Raw genomic sequence first — 16,403 nt, forward strand, 5'->3', positions numbered from 1 at the left:
GCTCTCTATGACCACCCAATTCCATTCATTGTATATATTTATGTTGCAAATGTTTTCTCCTAATGTGTGATAATTTACCTTTTGTCAATGTAACTTTGCTTTGCTATTTGTCTGCCAAGTTGCATAAATAATCTAAGCAACTCTTTGTGAAACATTTGTTAGCATTTAAGAACATAACAAATAGGAGCAAGAGGAAACCATTGGGCTCTACGAGTCCTCTCAATCTCAATACAATCATGGCTGAGCTGGTTGCGACCTCAACTCCACTTTCCTGCCTGCCCCCTTGACTCCCTTGTAGATCAAAAATCTGTCTGTCTCAGCCTTGAATATATTCAATGACCCAGCCAGCCTCCTGCTTTCTGGGCTAGAAAATTCCGAAGTTTAACAACCTTCTGAGAGAAGAAATTCTTTCCCATCCCTGACTTAAATGGGTGACCCTTATTTTTAAAATGTGACCCCGAGTTCTAGATTCTCCCCTGAGGGGAAGCACCCTCCGAACCAAATTTTAGCCCACTCACTTAATCTATCTATGTCCCTTTGTAGACTTTGTGTCGTCCTTGCATGCTTTCCTACCTATCTTTATTGCAGCCAAATTTGTTGACAATATATACTCTGCCCCTTCATCCAAGTCATTAATAAAGATTGTAAATAGTTTGACAACCTGAAAATGATTAGTTTATCACGACTGTTTCTTGTCAGCTAACTAATATTCTATTCATAGTGTATTTCCTACAAGAACAGTAAATAGTAGTTTTAAAAAAAAGCAGTTAACTTTTATGGGGATCCTTATCGAATGCCTTTTGGAAATCCTAATACACTCTATCTACTGGTTCCTCTTTAGCTACCCTGCTTGTTACATCTTCAGAAGACTGTAAATTTGTCAAACACGATTTGGCTTTCAGAAAACATGTTGACTCCGCCTGATTTGTATTATGATTTTCTAAATATCCTGCTATTACTTCATTTTCTTTTCTTTAAATTCATTTATGAGATGTGGACATCGCTGGCTGGACCAGCATTTATTGCCCATCCCTAATTGCCCTTGAGAACGTGGTGGTGAGCTCATTCCTTGAACCGCTGCAGTCCATGTAGTGTAGGTACACCCACAGTGGTATTAGGGAGAGAGTTCCAGGACTTTGACCCAGCAACAATGAAGAAATGGCAATGTATTTCCAAATCGGGATGGTGAGTGGCTTGGAGGGGAACTTCCATATGGTGGTGTTCCCATGTGTCTGATGCCCTTGCACTTCTAGATAGTAGCGGCTGTGGGTTTGGAGGGTGCTCTCAAAGGGGCCTAGGTGAGTTTCTGCAGTGCATCTGTACGTACTGCTGCTACTGTGCATTGGTGGTGGAGGGAGTGAATATTTGTGATAGGGTGCCAGTCAAGGGGGTTGCAGTGTCCTGAATGGTGTCAAGCTTTTTGAGTGGTGTTGGAGCTACACTCATCCAGGCAAGTGGAGAGTATTCCATCACACTCCTGATTCATACCATGTAGATGGTGGACAGGTTTTGTGGAGTCCCCAGATGTTGATAGTGGGGGATTCAGCGATGGTATTGCCATTGAATGTCAAGGGACAATGGTTAGATTCTCTCTTGTTGGAGATGGTCATTGCCTGACATTTGTGTGGCGTGAATGTTACTTGCCACTTGTCAGCCCAAGCCTGGATATTGTCCAGGTCTTGCTGCGTTTGGACATGGACTGCTTCAGTATTTGAGTCGTTGACCCATAGCCGCTACTATCTAGAAGTGCAAGGGCATCAGACACATGGGAACACCACCATATGGAAGTTGGTGCTGAACATTGTGCAATCATCAGCGAACATTCCCACTTCTGACCTTATGATGGTAGGGAAGGTCATTGATGAAGCAGCTGAAGATGGTTGTGCCTAGGAAACTACCCTGAGGAACTCATGCAGTGATATCCTGAAACTGAGATGATTGCCCTCTAACAACCGCAGCCATCTTCTTCCTTTGCGCTAGCTATGACCTGAACCAATGGAGAATTTTCCCCTGATTTCCATTTTGCTTGGGCCCCTTGATGCTACACTCTGTCAAATGCTGCCTTGATATCAAGGGCAGTCACGCTTACCTCACCTTTGGAGTTTCAACTCTTTTGTCCATGTTTGAACCAAGGCTGTAATGAGGTCAGGAGCTAAGTGGCCCTGGCTGAACCCAAATTGAGGGTCAGTGAGCAGATTATTTCTAAGCAAGTGCCGCTTTATGGTAATATTGATGAAGCCTTCCATCACTTTACTGATTATTGAGAGTAGATTGATGGGGTGTTAATTACACAGGTTGGATTTGTCCTGCTTTTTGTGTAGGACATACTGGGCAATTTTCCAGTGTTGTAGCTGTACTGGAACAGCTTGGCCAGGGGCGCAGCAAGTTCTGGAGCACTAGTCTTCAGTGCTATTTCCGGAATGTCAGGGCCCATAGCCTTTGCAATATCCAGTGCCTTCAGCCATTTCTTTATATTACGTGGAGTGAATCGAATTGGCTGAAGACTGGCATCTGTGCTTCTGAGGCCCTCAGGAGGAGACCAAAATTGATCATCCACTTAGCACTTCTGATGCAAATTCTGCAGCCTTATCTTTTGCATTGATGTGTTGGTCTCCCCCATCACTGAGGATGGGGATATTTGTGGAGCTGCCGCCTCCAGTGAGTTGTTCAGTTGTCCAGCACTTTCCCAATGACAAATGTTAGGCTAACTGGCTTCTTGTTTCCTGCATTGCCTCCCTCCTCTCTTAAATAAGGATGTTATATTTACAGTTTTTCAACCTCCTGGGACCTTTCCAGAATCTAGGGAATTTTGGAAAATTACAACCAAAGCATCCACTATCTCTGTGGCCACTTCTCCTAAGACCCTAGGATGCTGGCCATCAGGTCCAGCGTACTTGTCGGTCTTTTGTCCCATTTGTTTTCTAGGTACTTTATTTCAATTGTTTAAGTTTCTCCGTACTTTTGCCCTTGATTTTCTGAGGCCCCAGCACAGACCCCTGCGGGACTCCACTTGTCACATCCTGCCAATAGAAGAAGACCCATTTATGCATACTCTTTGTCCTCTGCCAGCCAGCCAGCCAATCTTCTGTCCATGCTTATATGTTACCCCCTGCACCAAAAGAACATAAGAACTAGGAGCAGGAGTAGGCAATTCAGCTCCTTGAGCCTGCCCCGCCATTCAATACGATCATGGCTGATCTCATTTTGGCCTCAACCCCAATTTCCCGCCCTCTCTCTATAAAATTTCAACCTGTTACTAATTAAAAACCTGTCTATCTCCTCAAATTTATTCAGCACCTCGGCATCCACTGCACTCTGAGGTAGTGAATTCCACAGGTTCACGACCCTTTGAGAAAAGTAATTCCTCCTCATCTCTGATTTAAATCTACCACCCCTTAGCCGAAAACTATGGCCTCTTGTTCTAGAATGTCCCACAAGGGGAATCATCCACTCCATGTCTACTTTGTCTATCCCCTTTAGCGTCTTATATACCTCAATTGGACCTCCTCTCATCCTTCTAAACTCTAGCGAGTATAGGCTTAAACTGTTCAATTTCTCCTCTTAAGACCAGTCCCACATCTCTGGAATCAATCTAGTGAACCTCCCCTGAACCGCCTCCAATGCAACTACATCCTTCCTCGAGTAAGGGGACCAAAACTGTGCACAGTACTCTAGGTGCGGTCTCACCAATGCCTTGTACAGTTGGAACAACACTCCGCTATTTTTATATCTATTTAGCAACAAATGCCAAAATTCCATTTGCCTTCCTTATTACCTGCCGTACCTTTATACTAGCTTTCAGCGAATCATGCACAAGGACACCAAGATCTCTCTGCACTGAAGCATTCTGAAGTTTCTCTCCATTTAAATAATAAGTCGCCTATTTATTCTTCTGACCAAAATGGATAACCTCACACTTATCCACGTTAAACTCCATCTGCCAAATTTTGCCGCATTCACCTAACCTGTCCATATCCATTTATAAATTTCTTATTTCTTCTTCATTACAACTTACTTTCCCACCTATTTTGGTGTCATCTGCAAATTTAGCTATAGTACCTTCTATCCCTGAATCCATGTCATTAATATAGATTGTAAATAATTGGGGCCCAAGGACCGAACCCTGTGGCACCCCAATAGTTGCAGCTTGCCATTCAGAAAAAGACCCATTAATTTCGACTCTCTGCTTTCTGTTGGTTAGCCAATCCTCTATCCAAGCTAATATATTACCTCTAACTCCGTGTGATCTTATCTTGTATATTAATCTTTTGTGCGTCACCTTATCAAAGGCCTTTTGGAACTTCTGGAAGTCCAGATATACTACATCTACAGGACCCCATTATCCACTTTGCTTGTCACATCTTCAAAGAACTCTAGCAAATTAGTCAAACACAATTTACTCTTCATAAAACCATGCTGACTCTGATGGATTGCATTTTGACTTTCCAAATGCCCCATTACTACTTCCTTAATAATAGATTCCAACAATTTCCCAACGACAGACGTTAAACTAACTGGGCTATAGTTTCCTACTTTCTGCCCCCCCCCCCCTTTCTGATTTAGGGCGTTCCACTGGAACTGTTCCAGAATTCAGGGAATTTTGGAATATTATTACCAATGCATCCACTATCTCCGCTGCCACTTCCTTTAAGACCCTGGGATGTAGGCCATCAGGTCCTGGGGACTTGTCACCCTTTAATCCCAATAGTTTGCTCAGTACTTTCTCTCTAGTGATGGTGATAAATTCCTCCCCCTCTATATCCTCTGTTCTAGCTGTTACAATTGGGGTAGTATTAGTGTCCTCCACCGTGAAAACTGAGGCAAAATATTGACTAAGCATCTCTGCCATTTCTGTGTTCCCCGCTATTAACTCCCCAGTCTCATCCTCCAAGGGACCAACATTCACTTTAGCTACTCTCTTTCATTTTATATACTTGTAGAAGCTTTTGATATCAGTTTTTACATTTTACGCTAGTTTTCTTTCATAATTTACCTTCGCTCCTTTTATTTTTTTTAGTAACCCTTTGTTGATCTTTAAAAGTTTCCCAATTTTGCAGCCTGCCACTGATCTTTGCAATTTGGTATGCCTTAGTTTTTGCCTTTGTTATCTTTAACTTCCTTGCTTAGCCATGGATGCTTTTTTCCCCTCTTTATCATCTTTCTTCCTCTTTGGAATATATTTTACTTGGGAGGAATTGAATATCTCCTTAAATATCTGCCACTGTTCATCAACTGTCCTACCTTGTAGTCTTCCTGCTCAGTCCAGGAGGGCCAAATCTGCCCTCATGCCTATGTAGTTACCTTTGTTTAACTCCAGAACACTACTGTAGGACTCCAGCTTCTCGCTCTCAAACTGAACTTGAAATTCTAGCATGCTTCCCCAGAGGATCCTTTACTCTGAGATCATTAATTAACCCCACCTCATTACACACAACCAAATCCAGAATAACCTGCTCCCTGATTGGTTCCACAACATATTGCTCCAAGAAACAATCTCTAATACACTCTATGAACTCTCCCTCGAGGCTACCCTTGCCAATTTGATTAGCCCAGTCTATATGCATATTAAAATCACCCATGACTATTGCCGTGCCTTTCTTACGTGCTCCCAGTATTTCCTGGTTTATACTGTGCCCTACTGTTAAACTACTGTTTGGGGACCTATAGATTACTCCCACTAGGGACTTCTTTCCCGTGCTATTTCTTATTTCTACCCAGACTGACTCTGTCCTGCTCTCCAATGCCTATATCATTCCATGGAGCTTTTTAATTCCAGATTTTTATCGAATTCTAATCCACCATCTGTCGTGGCGGGATTTGAACCCGGGTCCCCAGAGTACTTCCCTGGGTCTCTGGATTACTGTCCAGCAACAATACCACTACACTATTGCCTCCGGATTGCAGAGGCTATGTCTGCCACTGCTTCTCTATTGATCTAGCCTATTATCCCAGTTCACCTCAGCTAGCTCAGCTCTCATGCCCACACATAGTTGTCGTTATTTAAGTTTAAAATACTAGTCTTAGACCCACTCTTCTCCCTTTCAAACTGGATGTAAAATTCAATCATATTGTAGTTGCTGCTACCTAGGGGTGCCTTTAATCTGAAGTCATTAAATCCGTCATATTGTACAATACCAAATCTAAGATAGCTTGTTCTTTGGTTCCAGAATGTGCTGCTCTTCTAATTGTTTAGTCAGTGGAATAGCATATGTATGTAGCCCTGCCACCAGCTATCTGTGAATTCCCTATCTGTCCATCTCCGAGAGTAATACAGATGTGCCACTTGCCCTGGGGGCATCCTTTTTTTCATCTGCGTGCTGGCCTATTTGCGGCAGTCCACCTCTCCTCTGCATTTTGTGCTTTCTTCTGCAAAGGGTGAAAAACAGGCCAGTGACTGACTGACTGACTGAATCAACTTTCAGTCAATGAGGATGATTGTGAGACAGGTGCAACATACTGCCTAAGGATTGGGACAAATTGCAACAGGGAATGGATACATGTATAGAAAGTGAAGGCTGCTGCTGATGGAATTTGAGTGGGCGTGGGGAGTGATGTGCTGGAGAATTCTTGGCAAGACAATGTACAGGTCAAGTATCCATTATCCGAAATACTCAGGGCTGATCACGTTTTGGATTTCAGATAATTTTGTTTTTCGGATACCGCATTTAAGACTAGGCCCACTTACATTACAATAGCCTATGCCCAGGCTAGAAATGTTCTAAAGTAAATAAAATGGCTAGAAAAGTAAGATGTATCACTGAATAATAAATACAAGGCACTTGTAATAAGTTCCCACATATGGCGCCACCTGCGATCCTGCTTGTATGAGAGAGTTCAGAGTGTCGATTTGCAAACAAACAACTAGGCTTTCCGCACTAAAGGTCTGGGGCGGTTGGCGAGGTTCAAGTTGGCTCGGGCCGTGTCGGCTCAAGTCAGAGACTTCCTGAGCCAAAGGCCAATGAGACTATAAGACATAGGAGCAGAAATTAGGCCATTCAGCCCATCGAGTCTGCTCCGCCATTCAATCATGGCTGATAAGTTTCTCAACCCCATTCTCCCGCCTTCTCCCCATAACCTTTGATCCCCTTACCAATCAAGAACCTATCTATCTCGGTCTTAAATACACTCTCAATGACCTGGCCTCCACAGCCTTCTGTGGCAATGAATTCCATAGATTCACCACTCTCTGGCTAAAGAAGTTTCTCCTCATCTATGTTCTAAAAGGTCTTCCCTTTACTCTGAGGTTGTGCCCTCGGGTCCTAGTCTCTCCTACTAATGGAAACATCTTCCCCAAGTCCACTCTATCCAGGCCTTTCAGTGTTCTGTAAGTTTCAATCAGATCCCCCCTCATCCTTCTAAACTCCATCGAGTATAGACGCAGAGTCCTCAAACGTTCCTCATATATTAAGCCTTTCATTCCTGGGATCGTTCTCGTGAACCTCCTCTGGACCCTCTCCAGGGCCACATCCTTCCTGAGATACGGGGCCCAAAATTGCTCTCAATATTCAAAATGTGGTCTGACCAGAGCTTTATAAAGCCTCAGCAGCACATCCCTGCTTTTATATTCTAGTCCTCTTGAAATAAATGCCAACATTGCATTTGCCTTCCTAACTACCAACTCAACCTGCAAGTTAACCTTAAGAGAATCCTGGACTAGGACTCCCAAGTCCCTTTGCACTCCAGATTTCTGAATTCTCTCCCCATTTAGAAAATAGTCTATGCCTCTATTCTTCCTACCAAAGTGCATGACCTCACACTTGCCCACATTGTATTCCATCTGCCACTTTTTTGCCCATTCTCCTAACCTGTCCAAATCCTTCTGCAGCCTCCCTGCCTCCTAAATACTACCTGTCCCTCCACCTATCTTTCTATCATCTGCAAACTTAGCCAGGATGAGATTCAAATATGAGTGCAGTTTTTGAATGTGTTCAGCTTTCAGGTAAAGGATACCCAACCTGTAAAGGGACAGAGACTTTAACTATAGTTGTAGGTGAATCAGAAAGTACAGTCCCTTTTCCTGGCCTGATTTGTTCATTAAATTGCATTCCACATTCCATCTAAGATGCAGGCGCAATGCTTCTTTGCTGACCACTTCATTTCTTCCGACCACGGTTTCTTCCTCCTGTTGCTGGGGACATGTGTGCTGTGCCTGCTACTGCAGCACCCCTCAGAAATTCCAGGGATGCATTATAAAGTCTGGATGTTGCCCCGGCATTTGTGCTAAACACCTTCTGTCTCCTCATTAACATGTCTACACTGTGCCTTTAAACAGAGTTGAAATCAGGCTACATTGGTGTGAATCATGCACACCTGTGCATGCAGGTTGGATGCATGAAATCCAGAAGTCACAACTTATTTTATCTTATTTATTTTACCTCAGTCACAATTTATTGTTCGAATTTGGTTGCGATCGCAGATTCCTCTGGATTTTTCCCATGCAATTCCACCTTCACGTATCTTGGAAAATTGCCGTCACATTAATATTGGGGCCTGTATCTCTGTTTCCTGTTGTCATTTCTGTGTTTCAATTTTGGTTCTGCCCCACCCACTTCTCTAATGCTCTCCCTCCAATTCTGTGTTCCTCTGTCTGCTTCTGTTCATCATTTTTGCTGTGAGCTACTAATGGCTGTAGGCTGAATTTAGGCTGGAGTTTGTGGAAAAAAAAATCTCGCCTTCAGTGAATCGCTTCCCTTAGGGATGGGCAATAAATGCTGGCCCAACCAGCGAAGCCCACATTCTGTGAATGAATAATTGAAAAAAATTTTGACCCTGAGCCCATACATTTCTGACCCTCCCAACATTTGACTCTCCCCAACGTTGACAATCACAGGTGATCAGATCCTACCTCCGTCAGCTCACCTGCTTACAACCATTCTCTCCCCCTACTGAATTACACTTAACTAATTGGAACCAGCCTCTCTCCCATCCATTCTCTCCTCCTGTTCTCTCCCACTTTCTCTGTACCATAAGTTCCAGGATGCATTTGAATATGGAATTTGACTAGATTCATAGGATGGTTATAGCATAGAAGAAGACGATTCCGCCGGTCAGCTCAATGCTGGGTCTCTGCAAGAGCAATTCACTTAGTGCCACTCACCTACCTTTTCCCTGTAGCCCTGCAAATTTTTCATTTTCAGATAATAGTCCAGTTCCCTTTTAAGTGCCTTGATTGAATCAGCCTCAACCCCATTGTTAGGCTGTGCGTTCCAGATCCTAACCAATTGCTGCATTGTTTGTAAAAAAAAAAAAAAAAATTCCTTATGTCACCATTGCTTCTTTTGCTAATTACCTTAAATCTGTGCCCTCTGCTTTGCAATCCATTCACCGATGGGAACGTTTTCTTCCCATCTACTCATTCTGGACCCCTCATGATTTTGCCTCTGTCAGATCGCCTCTCTGTCAACTTTCTTCAGGGAAAACAACCCCAGGTTCCCCAATATATGTAACTGGTTCCAGGGATGAGGAATTTCATTCGTGTGAATCTTCTCTGCACCCTCTCTAATGTCTTCACATCTTCCTAAAGTGTGGCGCTGAGAAATGGACACAACACTTCAGTGCCCCTATTTATAAAGCCTGGGAGCCTATACACTTTATTAACTGCTCTCTTGACCTGTCCAGCCACCTTCGGTGATTTATGAGCATATACCCACTGCTGCCTCTGTTCCTGTCTCCCTTCAGAATTGTACCATTGAGGGGAGATGGTGATGTAGTGGTATTTTCACTGGATGAGTAATCCAGAGACCCAGGGTAATACTCTGGGGACCTGAGCTCGAATCCCACCATGGGTGGAATGGTGAAATTTGAATTCAACAAAAAATTTAGAATTAAAAAGTTTGATGATTACCAGGAAACCATTATCGACTCATTAAAACCCATCTGGTTAATTAATGTCCTTTTAGGGAAGGAAATCTGACCTACATATGACTCCAGGCCCACGGCAATGTGGTTGACTCTAAAATGCCCTCTGAAATACCCTAGCAAGCCAATCAGTTGTAATAAACTGCTAAAAAATCTAAAAGGAATGGAGCCGGATGGACCCGGCACCATTCTTGGCACCGGAAACGACAACGGCAAACTCAGCCCTGTCAACCCTGCAAAGTCCTCCTTACTAACATCTGGGGATTTGTACCAAAATTGAGAGATCTCAGTCTAGTCAGGCAACAGCCTGACATCGTCATACTCATGGAATCATACCTTACAGACAATGTCCCAGACATCACTATCCCTGGTAATGACCTTTTCCACTGGCAGGACAGATCTAGCAGAGGTGGCGGCATGGTGGTATACAATAGGGAGCGAGTTGCCCTGGGAGTCCTCAACATGGACTGCAGACCCCATGAAGCCTCATGGCATCAGGTCAAACATGGACAAGGAAGCCACCTACTGATTACCACTTACCATCCCCCCCGCAGCTGATGAGTCAGTACACCTCCACGTTGAACACCACTTGGAGGAAGCATTGAGGGTGGCAAGGGTGCAGAATGTACTCTGGGTGGGGATCTTCAGTAGTACCACTACTGACTGAGCTGGTCAAGTCCTAAAGGACATAACTACTAGACTGGGCCTGCGGCAGGCGGTGAGGGACCCAACAAGAGGGGAAAGCATATTTGACCTCATCCTCACCAACGTGCCTACTGCAGGTGCATCTATCCATGACAGTATCAGCAGGAGTGACACAGTCCTTGTGGAGTCAAAGCCCTGTCTTCAGATTAAGGATACCCTCCATCGTGTTGTGTGGCACTACCACTGCGCTAAATGGGATAGATTTCAAACAGATCTACCAAGTCAATTCTGGGCATCCATGAGGTGCTGTGGGCCATCAGCAGCAGCAGAATTGTACTTCACCACAATCTGTAAACTCATGGCCCAGCATATCCCTCACTCTACCATTACCACCAAGTTAGGGGATCAATCCTGGTTCAGTGAAGCGTGCAGGAGGGCATACCAGGAGCAGCACCAGGTATACCTAAAAATGAAGTGTCAACCTGGTGAAGCTACAACACAGGACTACTTGCGTGGGAAGCAGCAAGGGACTGAGTTAAGCAATTCCACAATGAACAAATTAGATCTAAGCTCTGCAGTCCTGCCACATCCAGTAGTGGATGGTGGTGGACAATTAAACAACTCACTGAAGGAGGAGGCTCCACAAATATCCCCATCCCCAGCGATGGGGTAGCCCAGCACATCAGTGCAAAAGATAAGGCTGCAGCATTTGCAACAATCTTCAGCCAGAGGTGCCGAGTGAATAATCCATCTTGGCCTCTTCCGGAGGTCCCCAGCATCACAGATGCCAGTCTTCACCCAATTCAATTCATTCCATGTGCTATCAAGCAACGGCTGACGGCACCAGATACTGCAAAGACTATGGGCCCTGACAATATTCCATCAATAATACTGAAGACGTGCTCCGGCACTTGACACGCCCCTAGCCAAACTGTTGCAGACCAGCTACAACACTGGCATTTACCTGGCAATGTGGAAAATTGCCCAAGTATGTCCTGTACACAAAAAGCAGGACAAATCCAACCCGGCCCATTACTACCTCATCAGTCTACTATCAATCATCAGTAAAGTAATGGAAGGGGTCATCAACAGTGCAATCTAGCGGCACTTGCTTAACAATAACCGGCTCACTGATGCTCAGTTTGGATTCCACCAGGGCCACTCAGCTCCTGACCTCATTACAGCATTGGTTCAAAAGGGCAAAAACGCTGAATTCCAGAGGTGAAGTGAGTGACTGCCCTTGACATCAAGGCAACATTTGACCGAGTGTAGCATCAAGGAGCCCTAGCAAAACTGGAGTCAGTAGGAATCGGGGGGAAAACTCTCCGCTGGTTGGAGTCATACCTAACACAAAGGTAAAATGGTTGTGGTTGTTGGAGGTCAATCATCTCAGTTCCAGGACATCACTGCAGGAGTTCCTCAGGGTAGTGTCCTGGGGCCAACCATCTTCAGCTGCTTCATCAATGACATTCATTCCACAAAAGGTCAGAAGTGGGGATGATTGCTGATGATTGCACAATGTTCACCATTCGTGGCTCCTCAGATACTGAAGCAGTCCATGTTCAAATGCAGCAAGACCTGGACAATATCCAGTGCTGGCAAATAGCAAGCAACATTCATGCTACACAAGTGCCAGGCAATGACCACCACCAACAAGAGAATATCTAACCATCATCCCTTGACATTCAATGGCATTGCTGAACCCCCCCACTATCAACATCCTGGGAGTTACCATTGACAAGAAACTGAACTGGACTAGTCATATAAGTATTATGCCGACAAGAGCAGGTCAGAGGCTAGAAATCCTGCCGCGAGTAACTTGCTTCCTGACTCTCAAAGCCTGTCCACCATCTACAAATGTTATGATCCCAGCTGATGTTACTATGGACAAGTCAGATCCCAGGGTGGAACCTGCCTTGATAGATCCTAACTTTTGTTTTTTTTAGAAATGTGGAAGGTGGCTACTGAAGAGTCACAGGAGTCAGCTCATGACCTTTTAAATGAATAAAACAATTGTTAAACCAGAAAAGATGAACTATATTACAATACTCCTTCACCCGCAACTCTACCTTTACAGATATATATAAAGATTCATATGGATAACGCAAGTTACAAAAACTACCTTATACTCTCAATGTTCCGTTCGCAGTAAGAACACTGTCCATGTAAGCCAATAGGTGACCTGTGGTCAGGCACACCACACTGAAACCAATTGACACATGCCACCTCAAACAGATGCTATGGATCTCTCATCAACCCCCACCCCCTCTTCCCCCGAGATGCATGTCACACCATGAGCCAACCGGTCTCACTGAATTGTGTCTTTCACATGAGGGTGCCTCATCTCCACTCTCGAAGAACTTGTTTTGGAATCTTCTCCCAAGTGGTGCTTTCTCTCAGAAGCTTTGTTAGGTATTTATATTTGCTAGGAACAATTATATTTTAAAATGACTTCTGCAGTGTACAACTCACTGAAAACATTCAATCTGGTTATGGATATTTCAACTGAATTGTTTTGAGATTTTTTTTGTGCTGTATTAAACTATAAACTGTTAAATCCTACTTTGGCTATATAGCAATTGACAGTCCAGCTGATATTCTATGCTTGGGAGTTTGGATTGTTTCTTGAATTCATCCAGTTTGATCCCATAATCTTGATGTTAAATGGAGTTGACTTCTTTAAGAATCTTGTTGACATCCAATTAATACTTTCACAGGCATTAAAAAATGGGATTATCTTCAAATTTTCACAGCCTGATGTGAAATATTTCCCCCTTTTAAGTTGACGTACAAGCCTCTATTTTATTTTACAGGGCAAACCAGAGGCAAACTGGAGCCAATGGACACCATCTTTGTAAAACAGGTTAAAGAAGGTGGACCAGCACATGGAGCTGGATTATGTACAGGTACTGAAAGATCCTTGTGCTCTCTAGTGTTAATTAGAGCACGTAGTTGCATTGCTGTATTTTGCACTAGCCTTTTCGATATGTTGAGTTAGGTCTTGTATTGAGGCTGCACCTACATTGTACAGAATGGTTTAACTTTTGCTATACTTTGTAGAAATGTTGCAACTTCTATGTAGCACTGTTAAGAAACCCGCACTAAAGTGCAAATTGTACGTAATGATACTTTAATTGTGCAGATCGTAGCATTTTAGTGGCATTTGTATGAAAGTGCAGGTGTATTTTCTTGAAAGCTGAACATCTTGAGAGCCAGCCTCTTATTGTAACTAAAATCCTTTATTGCTCCTCAAATTTTCAACTAAATTACTTTCTGTTCCTGTAATTCATCTTTTTCATTTAACATGATATGTCATTCAGCTACATTATGGCCTGTTTCATAGGGCTGGAAGTTATCCAGTATTGGTTGAGAGATTTAATTTCTATATGTTTAAACTGTATGCACTGTGAAATTTGTAGTTTTCAACTGGTATTCATGTCTGACTTCGATCTCTTTTTAGAAACAATGGCCAGAATTCTGTTGGGCCATCTGGGGTGTCTCCCACTGGTTGGAGAACTGGTGGAAATCCTCTTGTCAGTTTCGTGGGGGAGGCCTGATGAAATCAGGTGCCTTCAGGCACTTAAGCGACCACCGTAGGGCCTTCCGCAGCTGGGACCTCAATCATAAGGAAGTCCTGCCTGCTGAGAGCTACCGATCAATAGAGGCCAGCAGCTACCTATTGCCGCCAACACCAGCAAGAGTGATAGCAGCTGGTGGCAATGCATCCACTGGAGGTGTAGATGAGCGAAGTGGGTTGGGGATCGTGAGTTGTGGGGGGGGGTGATGTTGGAGGTCAGAGGCAAGGGTGGGAGATGGCTTTCAGCAGCCACCCTTCCTGATGCCGGGTCCCTCAATCAGGCAGTTGCTGGACTACGAGGGAGGCCATCCCGGAAAGCCACTGACAAACCAGATGGGGTTTTTATTCATTCGCAGGATGTGGGCTTCACTGGCTGGGCCAGCATTTATTGTCCATCCCTAGTTCCCTTGAAAAGGTGGTGGTGAGCTGCCTTCTTGGAGCGCTGCAGCCCATGTGGTATAGGTACACACACACTGCTGTTAGGAAGGGTGTTCCAGGACTTTAACCCAGCAACAGTGAAGGAAAGGCAATATATTTCCAAGTCAGGATGGTGAGTGACTTGGAGGGAAACTTCCAGGTGGTGGTGATCCCATCTATCTGCTGCCCTTGTCCTTCTAGATGCTAGTGGTCGTGGCTTTGGAAGGTGTTGTCTAAGGATCCTTGCTGAATTCCTGTGTGCATCTTGTAGATGGTACACACTGCTGTTACTGTGCATCGGTGGTGGAGGGAGTGAATGTTTGTGGATGTGGTGCCAATCAAGCAGGCTGCTTTGTCCTGGATGGTGTCAAGCTTCCTGAGTGTTGTAGGAGCTGCACTCATGCCGGCAAGTGGAGAGCATTCCATCACACCCCTGACTTGTGCTTTGTAGATGGTGGACAGGCTGTGGGGAGTCAGGAGGGGTTGGGCAACCTTTAGGAGGCCTGGGAAAGCCATGCAACCCCCATTTAATCTCTGAGGCACAACTAAATTGTGGAAGGCTCGGGGGTAATGTGTCAATTGGCTCATTAATGAGCCTAGTTGACATCCTACCACAGGTGACCAGGAATTCTATGTCATCCTCTTCTGCCCTCTGACTGATTCGGACAAGGCTTTTCCACCATTGGGAGACTGATGTGGGGCCTTCCCCGCAGTTAAGTAGGCCTAATTGCCATGTTTCCCGCTGTAATGGAGTGCATGAAATCCAACCTAAGGATTGTTTAAAAAAAAACTAACTGCAACTGCCGGTTTAGGTAAGTACTTTGGGTTTCATCACAGGAGTATAAACACCAGCATGGATTATTTGAATCAAATGGCCTATTTCCATGCTGTAATTTCTATGTAACCCAAATATTTTGGATCCAAACATGATGTCAATTTCTGATCTTTTCTACGTGTGACAGATATATGTGCTTGCTGTGTGACTGGAAAAATAGATTCTGCATCTGGGTGTGAAGGTGGAATAAAGGTGCAGACTTGATAAATATGATCTTTACAAAAACTTATTTAGTAATTGGGCACTAATGGTCAGACTACATGTTCATTTTTATCTATTTAAAGATTATTAACTATTGGAAATAGCCTATTCAAAATTGTGCTTCAATTTAAAGAAACTTAATTTAGAAACCTTATACAAATCACTTCAAGAAACACTGAATTCTATTCCTAGTAGTTAAAAATAATGCAATGTTTCAGATCATTGGGACTTATCCTACTTGGTTGCTGAATCTGACAAAAAGCCATGATTTGTTATAGGTTCTGGTGTTTTCATAATTACTTTAAATTTTTGACTCGAATTCTTTCTTTCTGCAATTCAGGTGACCGGATTGTCAAAGTAAATGGGGAAAGCATTATCGGAAAAACATACTCCCAAGTTATAGCCTTGATTCAGGACAGGTATGAATGCTATCTTTTGTAATTTAGCAAGTTTATCCGCAATAATAAAGCAGGAATCTGAAGTGGGCTTTGATGCTCTGCAACTGCGCTTGCGGCACTGAGGGAAAGGTGCCAAGATCAGTTGCACATGCGCCGACGGCCGCAGTGCAGGCTGAGTGCGCATGCACAACAGTTCCTGTGCCTTTACAATCAGTGGCAGGAGTTGGTTTTGCAAATAAACACTTTGAAACAGACCAAAAGATTTTAGCACTATCTGGCTTTATGTTTAACTGGATTGATCCTTTGTCCATATTATAGCGGTGACAATCTGTTCTGGGCTGAGTGCAGCTGATCAGTTTGAGAAGTATAAAGGTCTATCCTACTAATAAAGACTAATTTTTTTGTAGGAGTTGATTTAAAGTAATGTTATTTCTGCCAATGTGTGTAAACCTCAAAACGCCTTCATAGTGTT

General features: G+C 43.8%; 1 protein-coding gene across 2 annotated transcripts in view; it reads left to right on the top strand.

Annotated features, from left to right (window-relative positions):
- arhgap21a (Rho GTPase activating protein 21a) overlaps window positions 1-16,403 on the top strand; it is a 279,776-nt gene that overhangs the window by 144,133 nt on the left and 119,240 nt on the right. For both annotated transcript variants that reach the window (XM_078538117.1, XM_078538122.1), the window contains exons 5-6: window positions 13,317-13,409; window positions 15,874-15,952. In XM_078538117.1, the coding sequence (XP_078394243.1) occupies window positions 13,317-13,409; window positions 15,874-15,952 (172 nt within the window). The remainder of the gene's footprint in view (window positions 1-13,316; window positions 13,410-15,873; window positions 15,953-16,403) is intronic.

This window comes from Cetorhinus maximus, chromosome 3, assembly GCF_964194155.1.
Source record: "Cetorhinus maximus chromosome 3, sCetMax3.hap1.1, whole genome shotgun sequence".
NCBI classification, from domain to species: domain Eukaryota; kingdom Metazoa; phylum Chordata; class Chondrichthyes; order Lamniformes; family Cetorhinidae; genus Cetorhinus; species Cetorhinus maximus.